The sequence below is a fragment of the Dermochelys coriacea genome, chromosome 7 (genome assembly GCF_009764565.3).
Source record: "Dermochelys coriacea isolate rDerCor1 chromosome 7, rDerCor1.pri.v4, whole genome shotgun sequence".
NCBI lineage: Eukaryota > Metazoa > Chordata > Testudines > Dermochelyidae > Dermochelys > Dermochelys coriacea.
In genome coordinates, this window is record NC_050074.1 from 85705976 (window position 1) to 85732230 (window position 26255).

Here is a 26255-nt window from a genome sequence, read left to right on the forward strand (position 1 = left end):
GAATGCGCTTGCGCAGCGTTGGTCTCCGCCCTGAGGCCGCCGGAGGGCCACATGGCCGAGCGCCTGCGCAATACTGTTCCAGCTGGCTGGGCGGGGCGCAAGAGGGGGGGGTGAGGCCCGGCGCCTGCGCAGTGCTGTGCCCGGCAGTGGTAGAGTCCCTGGTGAAGGGGCCGGCGCGGCGCGGCGCGTGTGTGTCAGTTTGTCTCGTTCGCTGCCGGTGGCACCATGGCCAGCTACAGCATGGAGGAGCGCGCCACCCCCAACAGCCTGGAGTACCGGCTCTTCTTCAGTGAGTGCGCGGCGGCCCTCCCGCTCCGCGCGGCGTGCCCGGGCGATGGGGTCCCGCCCCGGGGGACGCCAGGCGGCCCAGCGCCCGGCTTGGGGGCAGCCTCCAGCCTGTGGCCGCCCCCTCACCTCCGGGGGGCTGGGCCCGGCCCCGCTGACCAGATCCCTGCGGGGGTGCCGCGGCAGCCTTGGCACCCCCGCCCCTAGCCGGCCCGGCTGCCGCGCGGGTTAAAGTCTGAGCGTGGCGCGGGTGGGGCCGGCCAAGGTGCCTGCTGCTGCCAGATAATCCTGTAAACGGCTTTTCTCTGCTTCCTGCTCCATCCAGCCCTGTCCCCGGGGGAACGACCTTTAGCCTGGCCGGGCTGTTCAGGGTGGTAACCTGGGGCGCTGGCCTAGGCGGCACCCTGCCCCCAGGGCTCAGCCTGGCACTGGCCGGGTGCAGGGGCTGGTGGGAATGGGGTCACCCATCGTGCAGGGAAGCAACGAAAGCGCTGCTACGTGTCTCGAGCTGCAGCCCTGCCAAAGTCAACTCCCCTGGGGCAAATCTTCCACTCGTATGCTTTTTTTTGTTTTGTTTTGTTTTTTAACATAAAAGGGGTGAAAATGTGGAAGGAGGGAGGTATCGTCCACATTTAAATGGATGGGAGAGCAGAAAGATCATGGGGGAAACTAGCTGCTTGTAGGACCACGTCCTTGAGCCTGTTCATCATGCACCTATGCGCTCTTCAAAATCCTTCTTTGAATCCCACAAGACCTAGTTGTTCCCTCAGTGAAGTGGCGACTTAACTCTTCCTCTTATTCTCGACTAGACGTGTCAGACTGACACCTCTGATAATGCAATCAATTTGCTCTGCCTGCATCTCCCTAAATCTTCTGCCTGATTACAGAGAGAGAAGTAGTTCCCAACTGTACCCACTCCTAACTTGTGATAGCTCTCAAGTAAGAACTTGTGCTGGGGGTGAAGGAGAGAACAAAATTGGCTCTCTGAGTATTGCATCATCTATTTGGCTTCCTTAGTAGCTCGCTTTCCATGGCTAGGAGTAAAAGGGCATGATACTGAACTGGCCACAAATAATAGACCTGCTCCGTTGCACCTCAGCAGAAGAAAATGCTTGACTTAGTACAATGTTCCCAACTCAATTTTCTGAAGGGAGATAGAGATGCCGGCTAGGATTCTTAGGCTAACTTAGCCATTTAAGTGACTTATCTCCTAATGGCTGTTTTAACTGAGATTATGGAACATTTTGTATCCAATACAATCTTTCTAGGAAAGTGATAATTTAGTACTGTATTATTTAGTAGGAAGAGTTAATATCTAATATTGACCTGCTAGGATTTGAAATTTATTCCACAGAGAAAAAGCAGACACTGTCCATTACACTATAAAATCTCTGGGTGATACTAATTGGCAATACACAGATATAAATAACAGAATCTTTCCATGCTTTCCAACTCATGCAATAGGAACATGAGAGAAAATGGGGTGGGGAGTTAAAATAAGTATTGCTCAGTCAACAGGAGAAATAGCTGTTTCACATTGTCTGCATGGGAATGATCAGATTTCCAAAGTCTTGCTTTATTGAGGGGGAACCAAACAACTCTCTTAATCTTGAGCGCAACTAGCAAAGTAACTCACTTATGCTGAAGTAGGTCTGTAGAAAATACCAGAAAACCTACAAACTGAAACTGTTAATTCTCAGATCCCTCAGAGTTCTGTTCTATGCAGGCTGTAACAGCAGCACTCTTGCTGTCGTGGCTTTAAATATCAGCTGCAATTCTAAATCTGAACTGTACCAAAATGTGAAAGAAAGCAGAATGTCTGCACCAGGGTACAGTGAACTTTCCAATCCTGGTCTTCACTACTACTTTATTTTTGTAGTTTTGCGGACCATTTTGTTTCAACTTATCGAACATCAAAGATAATAACAGGTTTCGGAGTAGCAGCCGTGTTAGTCTGTATTCACAAAAAGAAAAGGAGTACTTGTGGCACCTTAGAGACTAACAAATTTATTTGAGCATAAGTTTTTGTGAGCTACAGCTCACTTCATCGGATGCATAGCCACTTTCACTGAGCACTCTGACTGAGCTCTAAATTAGTTACTAGTAGTCCTGGGCAGGATAGTCTTGCAAAGATCCTGCAAGGGTGCTGGGCTTGCTGAGCATAGGATTCTGGCTTCATTAGGACTCGTACTCTGTCCAGTTATCTGCCAGCTGGGGCAGGAAACAGCTTTAGACTCATTCCTGGTAAGCAGGTGTGAGGTGAGGATGTTTTCCCTTCCCCCGCCGCCCTCCCCTGGAAAATGGGTGCAGCAGTGCTAGAAGGGGGTGGAAATGTCTGATGATTGTAACTCATGAATGAGCTTAGCCAACCTTAACTAGCTGGTAGCCTTCAACAAATAGTCCTAAAATATGCTGTGGAAAGGCCCTTTGCATGTGCCATACATATTGAAACCACTTTGATTTACTGGGTGATCTATAGCACTTGGGAGGGGTATAAGTATTGCTTATTAACAAGGCTTCTGTATGTAGTTATTAGGGGATACAGCTCCAAAACAAATTATATCTGGAAGCTAATTAAACCTTGTGGTGGTCTTAAAGTGAATCTAGACCACTTCCTATAAGATCTGGATGTAATTTGCTGCCCTTCTTTCAGCCAGTGTTTGACAATTATCGATATTTTTATAATCTTGACAGTCACCTCCATAGGTGTCCTTTGAGGCTGTCCCGTGCCATTTCCCCCATAGATTCTCCAATGTGTCACATTCTACTTCCATTATTCAAAGGGATCTTTGTCCAACTACTTGACGGTATTATACACCTGTGATAATTCCTCCTTATACACCTAACTCCTCCTTAGAGTTTGAAATAGAATGTTTCTTTTAAACTGCGCTGAGATTAGGGAGATAGAAACAGCAGCATAATCATGCCTTACTTGGAGAAGGTATGTCTTGTTACTTCCTTCATGTATTCACTAACCCTCTATTTAAAAAAAAAAAATCCTTTACAATATTATTTGTGAAAATATTAAGGTGAGCTCTGCAAATAAGTGATGGCTGTTTTTTAATAAGTCTTCTCTTGTGCTGTATTTCTGGAGGAAACATGGGGAGTTTTATAAGACCTATGTTGCGGCAATGGAACTGTAATTAAGTCGACCTATGCTACACAACTCTAGCTATGTGAATAATGTAGTTGGAGTCAGTGTACCTTAGGTCGAGTTACCATGGGGTCTACGCCGCGGGGGGTCCGATGGAAGAAACTCTCCTGTCGACTTACCTTACTCTTCTTGTCAGAGGTAGAGTACAGGGGTTGATTGGAGGATGATCTGCTGTCGATTTGGCGGGTCTTCATTAGACCCGCTAAATCGACCGCCGGTGGATCGATCTGAGAGCGTCAATCCTGGATGTAGTGTAGACCTGCCCGTAGTAACACTACATCTCTGACACTAGTTTCCCTGTTACTATTTCAGGACATGGTCAACATCTTCTAAGCTAGGCATTTGAATAAATACAACTTTATAGCCATAATAGTTAAATTGTTTTCATTAGTGTTAATTAATGCATCTTTATTTACTAGCTTAATATGTTGTTCTTTCAGAAAATGATAAAGGACACTACATTTCACCATTCCATGATATTCCAATATATCCAGTTGCTGGCAAGGTAATGTATATGGCTATATTAAGCAGGTTCTTAGCGGCCCACTATGAGAACTTTCCTATTAGAAATCTCTTCCCTCCAGATACTATTGGTTTCTCCTTTCAGTGCATCTGTGTGGTAAGTAACTGCAACGTAAACTATGACAGTAGTTGGCCGTTGGCCAAACAGTGCAACTGCACTTTCTCTAACTGAGCAAACTGGGTTAGGTGGAATCTTACATCATGCACTTTCTCTGCTGATAAGGAAATTCAGTACAAACTTAGCCATAAAATGAATGGTAAGGTCTTCTGTACTTTGGAACTAGTAAATAACTTCTGATGCCAAGCCATTGAGGGAACTAACTTTATTAACTTAGACGTGAAATAACATTACTTGTCTTATTAACTGGAAATGGTTGGTTTCATGGATGAGAGCTATAAAAAATGTAAACTTTTCTAAGAATGCTAATGCAGAAGAATTGGAAAAGTGATGACTTAGGCCCTAATATCATGAACAGCTCCCCATGAGCAGAATCCTTATGTAAAGCTCCACTGAAATTGTCTGTCTTCATTGCATCGTCCTGAAGTGCTTCTTAGTTCTGGGGCTAAATTCTTAGCTGCATTAGGGCTGCTTTATGTCACTTTCCAAGTGAAGAGCTGTCGTAATTCCAGTTTAACCAGCTCCTGAAGTAACATCCCAGTGTATGGCGAGATCATCAGGTTGCACAGAACTATTCCAGTAGCTCCTATAAAACTATCCTGCTCTGAGAGGAGTGTGGCTGGGGAATCCCTGCATTCTCCATGATCCATGGGTGCCATAACAAGTCCTTAAGGTTGTTGGCAGCTCCTGCAGCTTAAAATGGTGGTTCCAACTTGCTCTCAAGGTCTGGCCCAACTGCACCCTTTTTAAATAGCAGCTCAGGATCTTGGGAATGATATGCTGTGTGGAAGGAATTTTTCACTGTGTGTACTTCTCTCTCCTCCCGCTTCCTCCCCCAGGGTTTTTACCACCTCTTCTGGTACTTTTGTCCAAACATAGTGCTAGTTCAGAATTGGCAAAGCTTGTGCTGTGGTGATGGGAGTAGTGTAAGACTCCCTTCCTTTACATCTGGAGAACTGCTTCCTTTTTTAAAATCTCTAAAGCCCTTGAGCTGCTTTGGTACTTCCACTGACATCCATAGGAGTGCTAAATTTGGGTCAAACTCTGTAGCAGAGTTGAAGGTTTTTCTGGACTCAGCATTTCAAAATGATTTCTGACAAATTGTGAAATAGTATCAAGTTACGCAGTGTCAATATTTGATCAAGATGTTGGCTCCAAATACAAATCTGTGTCACAAGGATGTCTCTTCCCCCTCCCTCTTTTTTTAAAACTCATTTCCCCCCCCCCCCCCCCGTACTATTTCTAATCTCCTATTATGCAAAGTAATTTGTGGAGCTCAATCTTACAAAGAGGACCTATAGATGGGAGCAGGGTTGTCTGTGCTGCCTTAATAACTACTTTTTGTAGAGAGCTGGATGGTCATATGCCATTTTCATTTCCACTTGCTACTAGTATTAAAATGTAGAGTTTGAAAAAATAGATGAATTATCTGTTAAGATGTTGCACACGCTAAAATAAAAAGCTGTAATCTATGCACTAGTCTTTGGCACCCTCTGCATTCCTTCTTCCTTAGTCTAGGAAAGGCAGTTCTCCTGTTATTTCAGTGGACCACAGCATATGCACATCAAAACCTCAAGTTTAATAAAGGGAAGCTGGGAAACTGCCACCCTGTGTGTGAATACAGCAAGTGAAAACTACACAACCTCTCCTTGGACTGTTTTGTTCTGCCCATGGGTTTCCTCTCCATGAAAATTTTCCTCTGATGCATGGTTTGAGGAAGTAGTGCACATTTGCAGGGAAAGGGTTAGCATGACTGCACTCTGAGGGTGGTAAGAGAAGAGGCAAGAGCCCAGAAGATCAGGCAGGTGTACGGTCCACTAGCTAGCTCTTGCTTTTTACAGTAAACCCTCCTGGTAAAAATATATTTTCTGACTTATTAGAATTATACCACTAAAGTAGATACAGACAAACATTTTGGAAGCATTTCATGTATTGACCGGGGTGTTATGGATATAAAGGAAAGATGGGCTGAAACAAAAACTTCTAATTTTCAAGTAGTGTGTGCAAGACCTCGTATGAGCAGAACCAAGATACTTTCAAGACCAACTCCTATGTGGTGTGTAAGTTTATGTATAACTTGGGGAGGGTGTTAAGGGCAACAGTTAGCTGGGTGGTAGGGAGAAGACACTTCCAAGTAAGGCCACTCACAAAGCACCATATGCCAAATGTGGTGGAGAGCAGTGTCTTGTGAAAAAGCAACTTCCAAAAGCACGTTTCTGGAATGTAACTTAGACTAATAAAATACAACAAAAGTTATACTCTCATTCTCCTCAGTCTTTCTTGAACTGGGTAAAAACAAAAATTGGAGCGGAGGGGATGGGAAGGTGTCTGGAGCAGTGCCTATCAGCTTCAGGATTTGGAGTATTACTGGTTAACTGCTAATCTCAGATTGGTAAACAAGCAGCACACTACATCAGTGTCTGGGGTGAGCGTACAAAAGCATTGGAGAGAAACAAGTGCGATTAATATTGTATACAACTAGACAATGCAGTGTTGACTGTTACTTTTCTTTGCATTGCATGGCTATCTCAGGAACTTTCCTGGTTATTCTGCTAGTCCAGTAGCTGTTTTGTTAGGGAGTCCAGCTTAGGGCAAAAGGTTACGTTACTCTGTCTGGAAACTGTCTCTAGCTCTTAATTCTGGTATTTTTAAGATCTTAGAGGATTGTAAAGTATTTTTCAGTCTAAGATTTGAGATGTGCTAAACCTATATGTACATGGGCTCTTGTCCTCCTAGTATTCAAATGTGAAGTCACACTATCTTAATGTATTAATCATGCCTTCTAAACCATGTCAAACTCACCCACTTAATTTCCCAAATATGAACTAGCTTCTACATATACACAAGTTTCCAGAAGTTGCCTTATCTTGAATTTAGCTAATACCCTTCAACCTCCTCTCCCTCCCTTCAAAAGTTGTTTATTTCCATACACTTAAGCACTGATTGAACAATCACACCTTACCTACTCTGTTCTGATCCACTGCATTTTCCACACTAATGGATCTTTCTCTCTCCCTCCTTAGTAGAGCAATGCACAAACACTAATGGAGCTGTGAACCACAGAGAAGAGCCCCTAACACTGAAAGAGTAGATGTAGTAAACTGAAACTGGAGAACATGTAACATTGATTGCAAACCATCAGTCATCCAATTATGGTGAAATGCAGGTGCAAGAGTTATATCTCTGATATAACTGTTCTGAAACACTAATGCTGCTTAACCTGAGGATTAGATGAACCAGTGGTTATTAGCCAGAAGCTGCAGGTACTCAGCACTTTGAGAAAAAATAAGCCAATCTTATTTGTGGGGGAGGCCTTTTTGATAAATAAATAAAAAAAAAATACAAAAAAGCTCTGAGCTCTGGAGGAAGAAATGACTCTAGTATGGGATTTTCAGAAAAAGTACTGTGTTGATCTAACTTTCATCTCTGTGGAAGTTTCGTGCCAAGTCGCACCCATAGTCTCAGTACTAAAAGAGACAGTTCTATACAGTAGAACCTCAGAGTTACAAACAGAATGGTCAACCACACACCTCATTTGGAACCAGAAGTACGTAATCAGGCAGCAAGAAAGACCCTCCCCCGCCTACCCCCCCACAAAAGCAAATACAATACTGTTTAAATTTTTTTTTAAAGGAAAAGTTTAAAAAAAATTTGACAAGGTAAGGAAACTGTTTCTGTGCTTGTTTCATTTAAATTAAGATGGCAAAGTCAGAATTTTCTTCTGCATAAAAAAGTTTCAAAGCTATATTAAGTCAACATTCAGTTGTAAACTTTTGAAAGAATAACCATAACATTTTGTTCAGAGTTATGAACAACGTCCATTTCCAAGGTGTTCATAACTCAGATTCTACTGTCTTCCTGACAATCCTTGCACCTACTCCATTAAATGTGCTGAACTATAGATGGGCCACCTTTACACAGGGAGGGACAATTTTTAGAACATCTTGGAGATCTCTGGTTGTTTTTTTTTAGTCAGGGTGGAGTTTGTATTATGGCAATGTAGAACGCCTATCAGAAGCATTTTTTTCTTAGAACTGTCTCAATTATATTCACCCCGCAAATGAAAAATGAAACCTTTTAGTGTCATGGATCTGCTTATGCTTTCTTTGGCCTCCATTTTGTTTCTCACTAGAAACTCACATGAGATGCTTCTTATATGTTTGTTAAACTTAATTTAAAACTGGTATTTAAGAATCTACTAGAGTCATGAGGTTATGTCGCTGAAAAGATGCGTGTTGCACCAACTGTAAAAAAAAAAAAAAAAAAAAAACCCACTGTCAGAATATAAAATAGCCTTAATACTGGGCTTGCATGGAGGAGTAACTTTCATCTGAATATTGAACACTTTACTGTTGACACTTAACTGACTGAGCAGCCGGATTTTATCAAGATATAACACAATTATCTCACTTGGACACAGCAAAATGTGTTAGAACTTTAAATAACTTGCTGCTTTTGATTAGTTTGTGCTTCCTTTAGAATATGGGGATGTAATTCTCATTTCAGAGAGATTTTGCTGATCTGCTTCTTGCTTGTTTCAGAATGTGTTCAACATGGTTGTGGAAGTACCTCGATGGACAAATGCAAAGATGGAGGTAAGTGGAAGATAAAATCCATAACTGAAGGTCTGGCTGCTTCTAGTTCTTAGGTCTCTGGCACTGCTGAATCTGAGTGGCTGTTTTGAAAGGAAAAAAGTAGTCTAATGTAGTACAACACTTTGCTCTGGAACAAGCAGAAGAAAGCCAAGTTAACAGACCTAAATGTAAAACTTTGGTAACTAGCTTTATTATATATTAATACTAAAGTAAGCAAAATATCATGAAACTTAAAAGCTCTGACCAGTGTTGATATCTCAGTTCAGGTATAACAATTGCAAAGCAATTGGCTGTATAAAAAGAAATTGCAGAGTATGGGCAGTTTTATGAAAACTTATTAAATCAAAGTTCTACTGTAGTTAACTGATAAATGAACTAGAAACAATGTAATAGTAGACCAGGATCACTCCTATGTGAGGTGTAGCCTTCTTCAGTCCAAGATCAAGGTGTTGGTGGAGCTTTAAAACTCTCTTGCTTGAAGCCACAGATGCCTAGTGGAAGAGATTTTCTCCAGGAAAGGGATTAGTTTGACCCGTACTACTTGGGCACTGGAATGGCTGCAGGCTATATAAGCATAATTTAAGAAGGATGGGTTTGGGTATTGGGAGTAATTTTGTATATTTTGGAGGGCTTCCACATTCCAGCTTATCTGAATATCTTCCTTGGGAGTAGCCTTTCCTTTACCTCTGGCCCCTGACTAGTTGGATAACTGAGGGAGAGCCTGTATCCTAATAGCTACAATCTGTAATGTATCTTAATCGCTAAGTAAGGGGCTCATTCCACCTAGGACTGATTTGGATACCATTTTAAGCAACTCTTCCAGAGGCAAAATTTACCCATGATGTCAATAGTATTTATTTTTACTGGAGAACTCAGGCCAAGACTTTCTATGAAAAAGGGGAAAAAAAGCCTCTGGGCATATTTTGGCATTTGCCTGTGTGGCCAGACTTTCAAAGGTACTGAATCTGACAGCTTTTGTTGACTTTGAAGGGAGGTGATGGGTTCTCAGCACCCCTACATAAGCAGTTAGGTTTTCAGATTAGATTCAGATTCCTAATTTTGAACATCGGGGGTCAGGGTAATTAAATGGTGGTTGTTTTAGTTAAGTAAAAAATGTGCAGGTAACTGCATTTGTCTGTTTCAGATTGCAACAAAGGATCCTCTAAACCCAATTAAACAAGATGTGAAGAAAGGACAGCTGCGTTACGTTGCTAATGTATTTCCCCACAAGGGCTATATCTGGAATTACGGTGCTATCCCACAGGTATTACTTTGTACATATATCTTACCTTTTTCTTGCAGTGGAAACTTGATATTAGCCACACAAACACCATTTTGAACATATTTATATGTTTTTAAAAAAATGTGAATGCTACCCATGTTAACAAAACACCAGGCTGAATCTATTCAGACTGAAACTGAAATAGCAAATGCTAATGAGGGGAAATATGTAGTCAGTAGTGACAGTGACAGAAATCTCAAGAAGAAGGTAAGTATGCAAGTCATGTTGTAATCAAGCTAACAAAAATATAAACTTGCAATAAAATACCAATGTAGAATAAAACTGGCTTTATACCAGTAATAAAATGCCAGCTGTTAAGCTACAATGACCCCTACCACCTATCAATTCAGTTGAAAAACAGTCTTCAGAAATTAGTAATAGGTCGATACTCTTCACTGAACAATGATGCTATGTAAGAAGAATGTTTTAGGCATTTGGTAAGTACTCTCTGATAGGAGTGATTCCGTGCCCAGGTGTAAGTTTCAGACCCCTGGTGCTTCATGTAATGGTCTGACTTGGATTTCCCAGACAAATTCTTCTTAAAAGCAGCCTGTCAGGAGACCCTACATTCAGTTGTGCACAGACAGTGGAAAAATCACGGAGAGTCATTAATGTATACATAACTTGAAAATGCTTTCGGATCCTATGGCTAAATATACTAAAATCACCTGAGAAAAGATGCCGTATTAATACTTGCATTCTGCTGGGCTTCACATTTGTATTTTGAACAGTCCTGGCCTTTTCTAGAAATATACTTTCTATCTCGTATAAATAAAAGCTAGGTTTTTAGTTAATGTTGAAGCTAACAAAACACATTGTATGACAACCTGTACAGAATGGATCTCTTCCATACACTTCTCTGAACTTTGTCTATACACCGCCCTTAAATTCAGACAAACTTTCCACCACCAAAGAAATGGATAGGGATGGACAGATTTGGCTACTTGCCTGCCAACATAAAGATGTAAATAATGCTGCTACAAGTTCCGTATTGTAAAAGGGCTATCTTAACACTGATCTTGTTTTGTCTTTTAATTATCCTGCTAACTTTCCGTATCCTCTCCTCTGACTTGGGAGGAAGTCAGGTCAGTTCTGATAACGAGAAGTAGTTGAAAAGAACAGTTGGAGGAAGTGAGCATGCAGCTTATCCTGATCTAGAAATCCCAGATCCATGGACAAAATAAACAGGCTGTGTAAACAAATGTAAAAAGTGAAAACTTCCTAACCAGCAATCAAAACTGACTTTCTTCCTGCTGAAACCCAATGGAGAAACATTCCATCTTAATTAAGCTTCTTCACTAGAAAACTGCTGCCTGCATGAAAAACTCAGAGCCTTCCATTCATGTAAATTTTGAATCTCTGGGGCTCTCTTCTAGTTTAAAAATCTCTTTCTCATATGTAGACATGGGAGAATCCACAACATAAAGATGAAAATACTGGCTACTATGGAGATAATGATCCAATTGATGTGTGTGAAATTGGAAGCAAGGTAATATGCTATCTTACAAAGGGATGTTTATTTTTTTAGAACTGTAATCCGTTAATTAACTGACTTCAGAGACCACCTAACTTCTGGGTCTTTTATTAAGAACTTGGCTTCTCTTAATGCTGCCACAGAGACTTCTGGTGCTGAAATGTAATGAATCTTAATTCCCCATATTCATGTCAAAGTTCAAGCTAATGGCTACCCAGTGGTGTGATTTACATTAGTTTCCAGCCATTCAGTCTTTTGTATTGATCCTCTTACTGAACTTGTTTTGAATGTTACCTTTTTACTGAATTGTAATTTGTCTTATGTTGCACATCCTATAACACATTGGTAGAAATACCTAATACATTTTATTTAATTAGGTATGCTCAACAGGAGAAGTAATTAAAGTGAAAGTTCTGGGCACACTAGCACTGATTGATGAGGGGGAGACGGACTGGAAAGTAATAGCAATCAATATTGAAGACCCTGAAGCAGCCAACTATAACAGTAAGTAGCACAGGAAGAAGGCATTGTTTTTTGCCTTTTATTTACCCAACTGGAGGTTTTGAACAGAATGTTCCTTCATACTGGAAAAATCTGCATTTAAAATCCATAGAGCTAGATTTTAGCCAGCTTCTGCACAGGGCCTTGGCAGAGCAAGGTGAACACAACCCCCTTTTTCACTCCCATCCTGCTTCCTGTGCCAAGGGATCTACATATTCCTAGAAGTGGTGTTGGCCTAAGCAGCAGAAGGGTACACTAGTTCAGCACAATCCTTTAGCACCTCTGCTGGTAGAGATTGCTTGGAAGCTTCCAGTGGGAGCTGGTTACCTTTGTGCAGCCAAAACCCTGAAGGAAGGTGATAGTGGAAATTCCACTGAGGGTGAATTGCGTACACAGCACTTGTAAGGTTTTGCTGGAACAGGCACAAGGCACTATTTGCATCTCTGAGCAACAGCTGGCTTGATCGGGTCCATACAGCTAAATGAGCATGTGATGTCTGACAAAACACCCCTAAGTTCTCCACTCAAGTTTCTCCTGACTAAAGGTCAAAATTCCTTCTGCCCCTTCTCCCCTGAAAATCAGAAAAAAATTCCAGTAAAATAACTTGGGCTAATCTGACCTATTGAAGGTTCAGTAACCTATCTTTGAAAAATAACTCTTCTATGCTTTTGGACAGTTGGATATACTGTGAGGATCAACCAGCCTCAAAACTGACGACTTTTTGCCGTCTCAAATTAACTTGTTTCTTGTCTTTTTGACACAAACTTGGGCAGGGAGGTAAATCTTGTTCTTAGATATCTAAAATCCACCCTCTATCTTAAAAATTGACTTACAGTACATTAGTCAAACTTGTCCCTAACAAATGACTTCTCATGAGAGCTAGGCACACTCTCTTTAGGAAATGTTTCAGGTTTTGTACTGTAGCCAACAATCATAATGCTTATCTTCCTCAGTAGTGCTAGACTCGAAGGTGGTCTGGACAAAAGTATATTATATGTATTGCACAGACTAGTTTAAGACTGCACCTATTTGATGATTTCCCCCCCCCCCTGCTGTTAGATATTGATGATGTCAGAAAGATGAAACCTGGATACCTAGAAGCTACAGTGGACTGGTTTAGAAGGTACAAGGTACCTGATGGGAAGCCAGAAAACCAGTTTGCATTTAATGGAGAATTTAAAGACAAGGTAATGTAACCACCTCTTCATTATTGTAAATCTGTAAAACCAATCTGATTGTCCAAAAAGCACATTACAGTTGAGGAACAATAGTCTGTACATTAAGCATGAGGCACATAGTGCATACTTAAATGTTTTAAAATGTTAGTTTTCAGAGTAGCAGCCATGTTAGTCTGTATTCGCAAAAACAAAAAGGAGTACTTGTGGCACCTTAGAGACTAACAAATTTATTTGAGCATAAGCTTCCGTGAGCTACAGCTCACTTCGTCGGATGCATTCAATGCAATAAATTTGTTAGTCTCTAAGGTGCCACAAGTACTCCTTTTTGTTTTAAATGTTAGTGTGACTGCAAAACTGAAGTTTCACTTGAAAACCTAGGCCACTTGACTAAGCTTTATTTTATCTACTGTAATAGAAATCACTGATTTATTCCTCTTCTAGCTCTCCCCAACCCCATCTTTATTGTGCTTGCTAGCAGAAGCACTAAGGGTTACATCCTCTGGTGCAATGCAGCTATTGAACACCCCCCAGCTGGTGGAAACCACACATAAAATAGGTGTATCCCTCTACAGGAGGATCACTCCAGAACACAGGATCTTCTGGCATAGAATCAGTACAGTAACTCCCATGACTTTGTTAACATGTGGAGCTTAGCCAGAACAAAGGGGGCATGACTGGCACTTCCCTTTATCTCACTGATGTCCCTCTTTTTCCCCCGCCCCCGGTCTTGGCCTGTTAGAGCCTCCTAGCAGGTGACAAAAGCCCACAGGTAGCCCATGAAGACTGGGTGGTGCGCTTGTGTACGCACCCTTCTCCTTCAGATGTGTTGTCCTAATTTGCTGTAACCAAAGAGCTGATTTACCTCTAAGTTACTGTACATGTAATCTGAAATTCTCACTGATTTTCTCAGGGTGTAAGGGTTTTGTTTTGCTGGCATCCCTCTCCTTCCAATTTTTTATAACTAGTGCAACAAGAATTTTTTAAAAAATAATCTCAACCATATTCACTAAGCATTTCACTTGGCTGTGACTATAACCATTACATTACTAGTTTCACTTTCTGGATCATATGCTAGAAAAGGATTCTTGTGTGTATCAGGCTACACATGAGTCTAAAAAGTATTTTGAATTTAAATGTGTAAAGGAAATTAACACAATTTTTGCCTAAAAATTAATTGGAAATGTCTCCTTCCTTTAAATATTCTGAAAATAGTTCCAAAAACTGATCAGTGTCACGGCTACTCTACATATAGCTACTGTTCTTTTTTCCTGTCACACCTATTCTGTTAGGTGTTTCAGTACTTTGTCTCTAAAAGAGTTTGCTTAAACTAGGGAAGGAGGATAGAGCAGGGGTGGCCAACCTGTGGCTCTGGAGCCACATGCGGCTCTTTAGAAGTTAATATGCAGCTCCTTGTACAAACACCGACTCCAGGACTGGAGCTACAGGCACCAACTTTCCAGTGTGCCGGAGGGTTCTCACTGCTCAACCCCTGACTCTGCCACAGGCCCTGTCCGCACCCCCACCCCTGCCATGCCTTCACTCCTTCCCTTCCCACCCCCCCAGCCTCCTGCATGCCATGAAACAGCTGATCGGGAGGTGCGTGGAGGGAGGGGAAGGCGCTGATTGATGGGGCTGCTGGTGGGCAGGAGGCGCTGGGAGCGGGGGCAGAGCTGATGGGGGTCTGCTGATGTATTACTGTGGCTCTTTGGCAATGTACATTGGTAAATTCTGGCACGTTTTCAGGCTCAGGTTGGCCACCCCTGGGATAGAGGTTAGGTCAGGATCAGCCAACACATGTTAGCGAACATCAACCTCTTTCACTAATGTAGACACTCTGTTAGTGAGAGGGGAAAATCGTTTTATGGTAAAGGTACTGGACTGAGATTTAGGAGATCAGAGTTCAGTTCCTCCGTGTGCCACAAACTTATTATGTCTCCTTTGGCATCTTGATTCCATCTTAAAAGAGAAATTTTATAATCCCCCATTTTGTCTGTTAAGGTGTTTGGGGCAAGCACTGTGTCTTACTAGGAATCTGTAGAGTACCTAGCACAAAGGGGGTCTAATCTCACTTAGCAGCTCAAGCTGCTACTATAATACTAATAGTGACAGAGGGCAAAATAATAGTAGAGAGAATTGTTCTTCTAAAATATCTACCCTAAACATTAGGCTCTGTTGGTTCCTATCTAATTGAAAGAATGGGGGATCATTAGAGTATTTGCCAGTAATATGGAATTTATTCTTTTTAATTTTAGGACTTTGCAATTAACATAATCAAAAGCACTCATGAACACTGGACAGCTCTAGTATCTAAAAAAACAGATGGAGGAGAAATCAATTGGTAGGTTACAACTCTTCTGTTATACTGCTTTTTAGTTAAAAATTCTAAGCAAATGGGAATACATAATAGAAGTCTGTGTTAGCGGTTTAAAAAGGGCTCCAAAGGTGATCCCGGCAATTACAGGCCTGTAAGCCTGACTTCAGTACGGGCAAACTGATTGAAACTATAATAAAGAACAATATAGTCAGTCATATAGATGAATATAATTTGTTGAGAAGATTCAACGTGGTTTTAGTAAAGTGAAATCATGCCTCGCCAATCAACTAGAATTTTTTGAGGGGGTCAACAAGCATGTGGGGATCCAGTGGATATAGTGTACTTAGATTTTCAGAAAGCCTTTGACAAGGTCCCTCACCAAAGGCTCTTACGCAAAGTAAGCTGCCATGGGATAAGAGGGAATGTGCTCTTGTGGATTGGTAACTGGTTTAAAAGATAGGTATAAATGGTCAGTTTTCAGACTGGTAAATAGTGGTGTCCCCCAGGGGTCTGTTCTGTGACCAGTCTTAGTCAACATATTCATAAATGATTTGGAAAAAGGGGTAAACAGTGAGGTGGCAAAATTTGCAGATGATACAAAATTACTAAAGATAGTTAAGACCCAGGCAGACTGCAAAGAGCTACAAAAGGATCTCTCAACACTGGGTGATTGGGCAACAAAATGGCAGATGAAATTTAATGTTGATAAATGCAAAGTAATGCACATTGGAAAGCATAATTCCAACTATACATATAAAATGATGGGGTCTAAATTAGCTGTTACCACTCAAAAAAGATCTTGGAGTCATTATGGATAGTTCTTGGAAAACATCCATTCAATGTGCAGCAGCAGACAAAAAGCGAACAGAATGCTGGGAATAATTAAGAAAGGGATGGATAATAGGACAGAAAATATCATGTTGCCTCTATATACGCCCACATCTTGAATACTATGTGCAGAAGTGGTCGCCCCATCTCAAAAAAGATATATTGGAATTGGAAAAGGTTCAGAAAAGGGCAACAAAAATTATTAGGGGTATGGAACAGCTTCCATATGAGGAGAGATTAATAAGACTGGGACTTTTCAGCTTGGAAAAGAGACGGCTAAGGGGAGATATGATTGAGGTCTATAAAATCAAGACTGGTGCAGAGAAAGTAGATAAGGAAGTGTTTACTACTTCTCATAACACAAGAACTAGGGGTCACCAAATGAAATGAATAGCAGATTTAAAACAAACACAAGGAAGTATTTTTTCACACAACACACTGTCAACCTGTGGAACTCCTTGCCAGATGATGTTGTGAAGGCCAAGACCATAACAGGGATCAAAAAAGAAATTCATGGAGGATAAGTTCATCAATGGCTATTAGCCAGGAGGGCAAGAATGGTGTCCCTAGCCTCTGTTTGACAGAAGCCGGGTATGAGCGATGGGATAGATCACTTGATGATTACCTGTTCTGTTCATTCCCTCCGGGGCACCTGGCACTGGTCACTGTCAGGGGACAGGATACTGGGCTAAGTGGACCCTTGGTCTGACCCAGTAGGGCCATTCTTATGTTACTCCAGTATTAGCAACTTATCCTGTAGCTTGTTCAAAAACTGAGCTTTCAGCCTGTGTTTTTTTTAAAACTGGTAACCTTAACACCATTAATGCTGTTGTCTAATACTCTTGGGGAAAGAACTTGGCTCTCACAATTGACCTTTTCTCTTTTAGTGCAAATACAACTGTGTCAGACAGCACTTTTTGTATTAATCAAGAATCTGCTAAAGCTACTGTGGAAGCAGTAAGTACAAATAGATTTGGGTATCTTTATTTTTTTAATAGCACCGGGTGTCCGTGATTATAAAGAAAAGACAAAAGGAGTTTAGGTGGTGCACTTAAAAAAAAAAAAAAAACAACCCACTTTTTTCCCTGTAGGAACAGCTTGTTGTACTGGCTAAAAATCACTCTAGATGGCCAAACTTAGCATGAACTTTTAGTAAGCAGAAGTGCAGGGGTGTACAGAAACTCAAACATTTTTTTCAGTTTCTCTACTTGCCCAGCTCATCTGGGGGTGGAATCTCTTTTGAAACACTGTTTTAATTGGAGCAAAGTACTTGTTTTTGTATCATTAACTCATGTAAATGACTTGAAGTTAAAATGTTTAAAGAACTTTTTGAAAATTAATTAAGACATAACATGAGCTTCAGTTTTTAAAGTATAGGCTACCCTTTGCCCTCAGAATGCATGATATTTGTGACAGAACGAATCCCAAAGTACTCCCTTGTGATTCCTTGAGAATATTTCCTGTCAAATGCATCCTGTCTGACATCTAATGTATACTGCATTAATCAAAACTTCTAAATGGGTGAGGAATTCAAGCACTTCAGAATATTTGGCTATACCGGAAAGTCTGGAGTACCACAATATTAGGCAATTTCTAATAGAAGTGATGCAAAAAAGTGTGAATGGATAGGTAATGAACAAATCCTTTCAATATATTAAAATAATTATCAGAAGCAGAGGCCAGTGTATAAATAGACAAAGATATCAACCTGTTTCACTTACTCTGGTTTCTAAAAGTCTCATGTTACAGCTGTGTCAGAATTACCTGGTAAAATTCTGAGGATAGAACACTTCATTAGGTTGTGGACTGGAATTGTCACTAGCCACAATATATTTTCATCTTATCGCTAGAAAAGCAAATACTGCTTGGGAAATATTAAACCTGGAATCCAAAACTAGATCTAAATGTCCTTTGCTCTTGTTTTTTTGGAATTCAGTATTGGGACATTAAACAGCTATGGCTGCAGAAAAACAATAGAATATTATCTGCTTGCCTTTGTAGAGGTAGATATGCTAAGTGCAGAATGCCACCAAAAAATAGCTGGCTTGATTACTTCCATATTATCTAGAAGCTGTGCTGATTTACAGAATATTGACAATATATAGCTGTGTTCTTCATCACCCATAGTTCTTCAGTATTGGCTGGTATGAATCTCTCTCCATATTTGTATACCCTGGATTTTAAATCTAGTTTAGTAAAGAACGGGCTTTGGGAACACCAAAAAGCATAGTAGTCTCCAGATCTTAACAGTACCTCAATTGATTCCATAGTCATAAGCCATTAATGCACGTCTTATTTATCAGGTACCACCCACTGGAACTCCCAATACAATACCACCTGAAGGTAAGCCTTAACACCTACATCTCATTCCAAAAAGTGTCTTTAAGAAGCGTTAAGAGATATTCTATAGGAAAAATGTACTGCAAATATTTTAAGTATGGTAACATTTTTTAAAAGCATTGGAAATAAACAAAGTTTTTTATTTAGAACTCTAGATTTTGTAAGTAACTTTGTTTAAAAATGTCTGAATAACTTTTCCACTTTTAACTCCTAATTTTGTACATGTAAAAATGCTGCAGCATCAAGCATTCCAACTACTGTTTGAATAGCTTTAGCAAGAAGAGAGGAAGGAATACTGGGATTAGCAGGTTTCTTGAGCTTTAGGAAAAGCAATCCAGAGGACTGAAAGCATAGTGAATGCAGCAGAACACACACCTCTCTACTTTATGCCAAAAAAAGTGAAGGGGGAAAAAGTTTATAGTAGTAGGATAACATATCTATTAATAGTACAATGTATAAGTAAGCTGAAAAAAGAGAGGCTTGATTTCATACCCCCAGGAGCCAGAAGCAAGTAGCAAAAACCAGACAAGTTGCCAGAAAACCAATGCTCTCTCTAGTCAGTTTCTAAAGCATTTGTTACTGTCTGACAGGTTCATTAAAAATGCTTTTGCCTCATTGAATATGCTTGTATCTTTAAACTTGTAATTGGATATTCCTAGTAAGGTTAAATGGGTTCACTGATTAATGATGCCCTTACTGAAGCAGCTGTCACAACTATAAGCATTCTTTGGTCATCCATCCTTTTTTCTATATATGATGCTATAACATGCCTCTAACCTTAAAATCTTGATGCAGTCCTAGAGCAAGTCTGTTACTAAAACTTTTTCAGATTTCCTTACTTCAAGAGTTGTGGGATCATAACTGTGTAATAAAGAGAAATGCCTGAAATGAGCTGCCATCTTGAAGCCCCTCACCCCATAAAGGGATCAGTCGCCACAAAAAATTTTTTGGGGTGATGTTCCCAACTCCATGGCTCAGGATTCATTGAAATCTAAGAGCCCTTTTTGCACCATTGTCTAATCAGTGGGTAATCAAAATGGCTGCCTTGTTGCCAAGGAGAGTCTAGTGTAGTAATTAAGTTCTAAAGTAACAAGTTTGAAGTTTGCTTAAGAAGGGGAAACATAGATTAAACTTCCTTGTTAACTAAGTTTGGAGAGAGTGTTAGCATGATAAATGAAGTGTGTGTGGGAGGGAAGGTGGGGTAACTCCCTTTGATGGACACCCAGCCAGCCAGTTAGCTGTAAAATTCCTCTTGGTAGCTGTTGCTTTACCTGTAAACAGTTAAAAAGTCTCCCAGATAAAGGGGGGGGAAGTGGGTGTCATGGGTTGGATTACAGAAACCCCCTTGGGAGTGCTACCTGATGTGCCTAGACTACCTCCGAGCCTGTTTTCCCTGCTAGCTTGGTACTTCAGAGCCCTGCCTGTTTGTGCCAGGCATGCTAGCCTGCTACAACCACAGACCCTGGTCTGAACCACGTCCCCCACAAGCTACAGGCTTAACTGAAAACAGCTTAAGAAGTGCTCCTGTCTCTTGCACTTACATACCTAACTCCTAATGGGGTCCAAACCCCAAATAAATCCATTTTACCCTGTATAAATCTTACAATAATAAAGCTTATACACAGTAAACTCAAATTGTTCTCCCTCTATAACACAGAGATGCACAGCTGTTTCTCCCCCCCCAGGTATTATTACATATTCTGGGGTAATTAATAAGCAAAAAGTGATTTTATTAAATACAGAAAGTAGGATACAAGTGGTTCCAAGTAATAACAGACAGAACAAAGTGAATTAACAAGCAAAATAAAATAAAACACAAGTCTAAGCCTAATAAGGTAAGAAAGTGATTACAGATGAAATCTCACCCTTAGAGATGTTCCAGTAAGCTGCTTTTACAGACTAGCCTCCTTCTACTCTGGGTCCAGCAATCACTCAGACCCCTGTAATTATTATCCTTTGTTCCAGTTTTTGAGGTATCTTTTGGGGGTGGGGCAGCTACCTCCTGAGCCAGCTGAAGACAAAATGGAGGGGTTTCCCAGGGCTTTATATAGTTTCTCTCGTGTATGGACACCCCTCGCTCCCCCGGTATAGAATCCACTCTACAAGATGGAGTTTTGGAGTCACCTGGGCAAGTTGCATGTCTATGCATGACTTAGTTCTCTATAGGAATGCTCCCAGGAAAGCTCAGATGTGGATTGGCATCTCTCAGTTATTGTCAGCTTAAGTGTTTCTTGATTGGGCACTTAATTATTCTTCTCAAGAAGCTGACCAAATGCATCCCTGAGGCTATTTAAAATCAAACAAGTACACAGCCAATATTTATAACTTCAAATACAAATATGATACACGCATACATATAGGATGAATATATTCAGTAGATCAGGGATTGGCAACTTTTGGCACACGGCCTGCCAGGGAAAGCCACTGGTGGGCCAGGACGGTTTGTTTACCTGCAGCGTCCGCAGGTTCAGCTGATCACAGCTCCCACTGGCCATGGTTCGCTGCTCCAGGCCAATGGGGGCTGTGGGAAGCAGTGGCCAGCACATCCCTCAGCCATGCCACTTCCCGCAGCCCCCATTGGCCTGAAATGGTGAAGTGCGGCCAATGGGAGCTGCGATCGGCCGAACCTGTGGATGCTACAGGTAAACACTGTCCTGGCCCACTAGCGACTTTCCCTGATGGGCTGCATGCCAAAAGTTGCCAATCCCTGCAGTAGATCATAACCTTTGCAGAGATATTTACATAGCGCATGTAGCAAAACATATTCCAGTTATGCCATATTTACATTCATAAGCATATTTCTATAAAGCATTATGGGGTGCAATGTAACAGTGGGCACCTGACCAAAAGAGCCAATGGGAAGGCTAGGACTTTTTAAAATTGGGAAAGTAACTTTCCCTTTGTCCGTTGTTGTCTCTGGGCTGAAGAGATGGGGCAGCAGGAATGCTGTGTAAAGTTTGAATCAGATATTAATCATATCTAGAACTACTTTTAACAACCAAAATATGTAAGTAAATTAGAAATGTTTAGGAAGACGGCAATTAAGTTTTTCTGTTTAGTTCTTAAGGCTTGTGAACTTCTTGTACTAACCCCAGATGCTTTTGTTTGCTTGTAACCTTTAAGCTAACCCCCAAGAAAGCTATTTTGGGTGCTTTAATTTAAGCTTTTCCCAATTTTGAAAAGTTTTATCCTTCCCATTAGCTCTTTTGGTCCGGTGCCCACTTTTTTTTTCTTTTTGCTTTACCTGGGGGACTTTTTAATCCTTTACAGGTAAATCAAGTAAAGAACAGGTACCAGGAGGGATTTTACAGCAGGCTAGCTGGGTGTCCACCAAAGGGAGCCCATCCTCCCCCCCCCTTCCCCCCCCACACTTCATTTATCACAGCTAGTCAGGAACTCTTCTGGAATTTTAAAGTATTTAGTATGCCCTAGATCCTGTGCAGAATGCTTGAACTGCATTATTGTGTAAAAATAATTTCAGTGTAGTAGGAGGGCTGGAGGACTTCAGTCTCTGGGAACAGTTGCTCAACGCTCTTATGTCTCAGATGCTAGGGAATTATGGAACTAAAAAATAAAATCAGCATGGTTGTAGGCTACTGTAATCCCTGACTACAAAATTACTAATTATGTATTGCATCTGAGGTAGAAAAATATTAAAGTACAGGGACTGCAAACATCAGTGTGGCTTAGTTAATTTTAAGTCTGTATTGTTACTGTTCTAATTGCTTCTCTACTTAGCAATACTGATAAAATGCCAAAAAAGAGTCTTGCTCCCATTCTAGTTAATAGCAAAGCTTCCACTGACTGTAGTGGGAGCAGGAGCAGTTCCAAAATCACATTTGACAGTCCAGAGGTTGAGGAAATTAGTAAAGTTTGAAAGAGCTGAGTGGTAAGTAACTCCTAATAGCCACAGGCAGATAACATTGGGTCCACAAACTCTTCTGCAGAAATATTAATGGTCTCTGGGGTCCTGGAGAACTTGAACTAAATGTACAATGATGATTAGGTTTAAACCTTTTTTTTTTCCCCTTTTTCTTTTCTGACTACAGTGGACAAATGGTTCTATTACCAGAAAAACTAAGACCTAAAGGTGGATGTTGAAATGCCTACATTTCTCCTATCAGGAAGCCCTAAGTGGGGGAGGGGAGGGAATGAGAAATACTAGCTTACGGTTCCAGAGGAAAAAATAGTCTTGTCTTATAGATAACTTATTACAACAGGAATTGCATATCTACCAATGATGTGGCATATTCAGGAGGTACCAAAGTCATGTGGAGAACTAAAAGCAATCATTTTGTAAAAGAGCAGCTTCATGTGTCTTAATATGTATCTTTGTACATCACAACAGTAGTTGTTCAACTCAATTGTGTATAGAATACTTGGTGTGTTCACTGTATGTTAGTAAGAAATAAAATTATTTTGCTGAAATTCATTCTGTGGATTCCTGTCTCCTCCTCTTCTCTCCCAGTATTCTGTCTAAACACAAAGCTACTCTGCTGAATCAAATAAGCCTTTAAAAACAAATTTCTTTTATCAAGAGACAAAGGCTGCATATGCTCATCTTTTGCTTCACAGCTCAAGGATTCTATGGAGGAAGGACCATGACACTTAATTTCAGTGATTGTACAAATGTGGTGCCTTGGTTGAAAAATGCATATATCTAAACACTCAGGTTAGCAGTACTCAACTGTCATAGCAGTTCTTAATTACAAACCACTTACTCTTATGCATCAGTGAAACCTTAAAGCACAGAAACCTTTGCTTGAGTATATTAACTTACACAAATGTAATCAACTAAGTGCTGTTGCTGCAAGTAATTACTTCTAAAACTGACTAGTTAGCAGAAAATTCTTACTTCATACTAGGGTGGATACACACTGATTTAAAAAAAAAAACCAATCTGATGTAAATACATTTGGATATTTAAATACAGGTTTCTTTTTTTAAATCTATTTAACATTCTGAAACTGACAATCTGTTAAGGTTTAAACTATTAAAATATTTAAAGATACTTAGCAATACATTTTTGTGGCTAAGCTTTTTTAAAAAGGCCAAACCACTGAACTGGTAGCTAACTACCTGGAACCAGAGTTTGAAGTGCTAAATCAATGTTTGATGGCAGTAGCTTCTGCAGCTGCAGAGAGATTTTCTCTTTAGTTAATTCAACTAGGTCAGCTCAATGACTAGTTTATTGCCCCCTTAACTTTGAAGGAGGAGTTGAAAGTGCAGGAAACCTTGTTCTCCTATTCCTGTCTCTGAATAAAAACTAGTGCGAATGAGATTTACTAATTCTAAAATCTTGAAGAACACTGTGACCAGAAAAAGAAAAGGAGTACTTGTGGCACCTTAGAGACTAACAAATTTATTAGAGCATAAGCTTTCGTGAGCTACAGCTCACTTCATCGGATGCATTTGGTGGAAAAAACAGAGGAGAGATTTATATACACACACACACACACACACAGAGAACATGAAACAATGGGTTTATCATACACACTGTAAGGAGAGTGATCACTTAAGATAAGCCATCACCAACAGCAGGGGGGGGAAGGAGGAAAACCTTTCATGGTGACAAGCAGGTAGGCTAATTCCAGCAGTTAACAAGAATATCAGAGGAACAGTAGGGGGTGGGGTGGGAGGGAGAAATACCATGGGGAAATAGTTTTACTTTGTGTAATGACTCATCCATTCCCAGTCTCTATTCAAGCCTAAGTTAATTGTATCCAGTTTGCAAATTAATTCCAATTCAGCAGTCTCTCGTTGGAGTCTGTTTTTGAAGCTTTTTTGTTGAAGTATAGCCACTCTTAGGTCTGTGATCGAGTGACCAGAGAGATTGAAGTGTTCTCCAACTGGTTTTTGAATGTTATAATTCTTGACGTCTGATTTGTGTCCATTCATTCTTTTACGTAGAGACTGTCCAGTTTGGCCAATGTACATGGCAGAGGGGCATTGCTGGCACATGATGGCATATATCACATTGGTAGATGCGCAGGTGAACGAGCCTCTGATAGTGTGGCTGATGTGATTAGGCCCTATGATGGTATCCCCTGAATAGATATGTGGGCAGAGTTGGCAACGGGCTTTGTTGCAAGGATAGGTTCCTGGGTTAGTGGTTCTGTTGTGTGGTGTGTGGTTGCTGGTGAGTATTTGCTTCAGATTGGGGGGCTGTCTGTAAGCAAGGACTGGTCTGTCTCCCAAGATCTGAGAGAGCGATGGCTCGTCCTTCAGGATAGGTTGTAGATCCTTGATGATGCGTTGGAGAGGTAACCATGAAAGGTTTTCCTCCTTCCCCCCCCCCCGCTGTTGGTGATGGCTTATCTTAAGTGATCACTCTCCTTACAGTGTGTATGATAAACCCATTGTTTCATGTTCTCTGTGTGTGTGTGTATATAAATCTCTCCTCTGTTTTTTCCACCAAATGCATCCGATGAAGTGAGCTGTAGCTCACGAAAGCTTATGCTCTAATAAATTTGTTAGTCTCTAAGGTGCCACAAGTACTCCTTTTTCTTTTTGCGAATACAGACTAACACGGCTGCTACTCTGAAACCTGTGACCAGAAACAATCAGTTCAATTCACTAACTATAAATATTTCCTTTGTTTTTAATCAATTAGTTTAAATGCAAAGCCTATTTTGATTACTTTATGTATCAGCACATTTGAGCATTGTAACTAATAAATGGTTTTAAAATGCTGTTTTATGCATTTAATTGAATGAGTTTTCATCCAAATAAAGTTTCTCAAATCTTATAGTAAAAATGAATCAATCTTTTTCTAAAATAAAAATGTAAATTAAGAATCTGAATAAATTTTAAGCTATGTATCTGCTTAATACATGAATAAGTACACTGTATTCTCCAGGTTAGCAAAAGGAAGTAGCACATTTAGTGTAAAGACTAGATTTAGTTGTAAATCCAATACATTTTAATGGTTACCATTCTTTAAAAAAAAATTATGCAAAAATTAACACATTTAAATCACTTACAATCTGATTTATTTTGATTTAAATCAATCCACCCTGCTTAGATGGTTTTGCTGTTTTTTTCAAAAAGAAAAGGAGTACTTGTGGCACCTTAGAGACTAACATTTATTAGAGCATAAGCTTTCGTGAGCTACAGCTCACTTCGGATTTAAATCTCTCCTCTGTTTTTTCCACCAAATGCATCCGATGAAGTGAGCTGTAGCTCACGAAAGCTTATGCTCTAATAAATTTGTTAGTCTAAGGTGCCACAAGTACTCTTCTTTTTGCGAATACAGACCAACACGGCTGCTACTCTGAAACTTGCTGTTTTTTGTTGCTGACAATTGCTTTTGCTCCAAGCACTACTATAAGCACTGTTCTGAGGGAGTTTGAGCACACACTTCCTCCAACTCCACAAGAGGGTGTTTCAAGATTTTAAACCCAAGGAGATAGTCTCCATTTCCAGGGACTTCTGTTGAGAACAGCACCAGCTCCCATGCACCCTGGGTGTATGTAAAGGGTGACAAACAGGAAGTATTACAGTTAAGGCACTGGACTACAACTTCAGAAATCTGGGTTCAATTCCTTGCTCTACTTGATTCCCCATTTGACCATGGCCAAGTAATGCCTGCTCTGTCCCTCAGTTTTCCATTTTCAAATAGAGAAAATGCTTTAATTTTGCAGAACTATAAAGATACACTTGCT

At 40.5% G+C, this 26255-nt stretch overlaps 1 protein-coding gene and 1 long non-coding RNA gene across 2 annotated transcripts; one reads left to right on the plus strand and one right to left on the minus strand.

Annotated features, from left to right (window-relative positions):
• The first annotated feature begins 18 nt into the window (after window positions 1-18).
• On the plus strand, window positions 19-23023 carry PPA1 (inorganic pyrophosphatase 1). The gene is made up of 11 exons (XM_038408444.2): window positions 19-289; window positions 3880-3944; window positions 8621-8674; window positions 9819-9938; window positions 11359-11445; window positions 11808-11934; window positions 12991-13118; window positions 15362-15447; window positions 17139-17208; window positions 18555-18594; window positions 22641-23023. Exons 1-11 carry the CDS (start codon window positions 226-228, stop codon window positions 22670-22672), a joined length of 873 nt encoding a protein of 290 aa, XP_038264372.1. The 5' UTR covers window positions 19-225; the 3' UTR covers window positions 22673-23023.
• LOC122460929 lies at window positions 22605-25607 on the minus strand. Its single transcript, XR_006282559.1, has 2 exons — window positions 25139-25607; window positions 22605-23900 (listed from the first exon to the last, which is right to left on the minus strand). It is a non-coding gene; the product is annotated as an uncharacterized LOC122460929 (long non-coding RNA).
• Window positions 25608-26255: the final 648 nt, after the last annotated feature.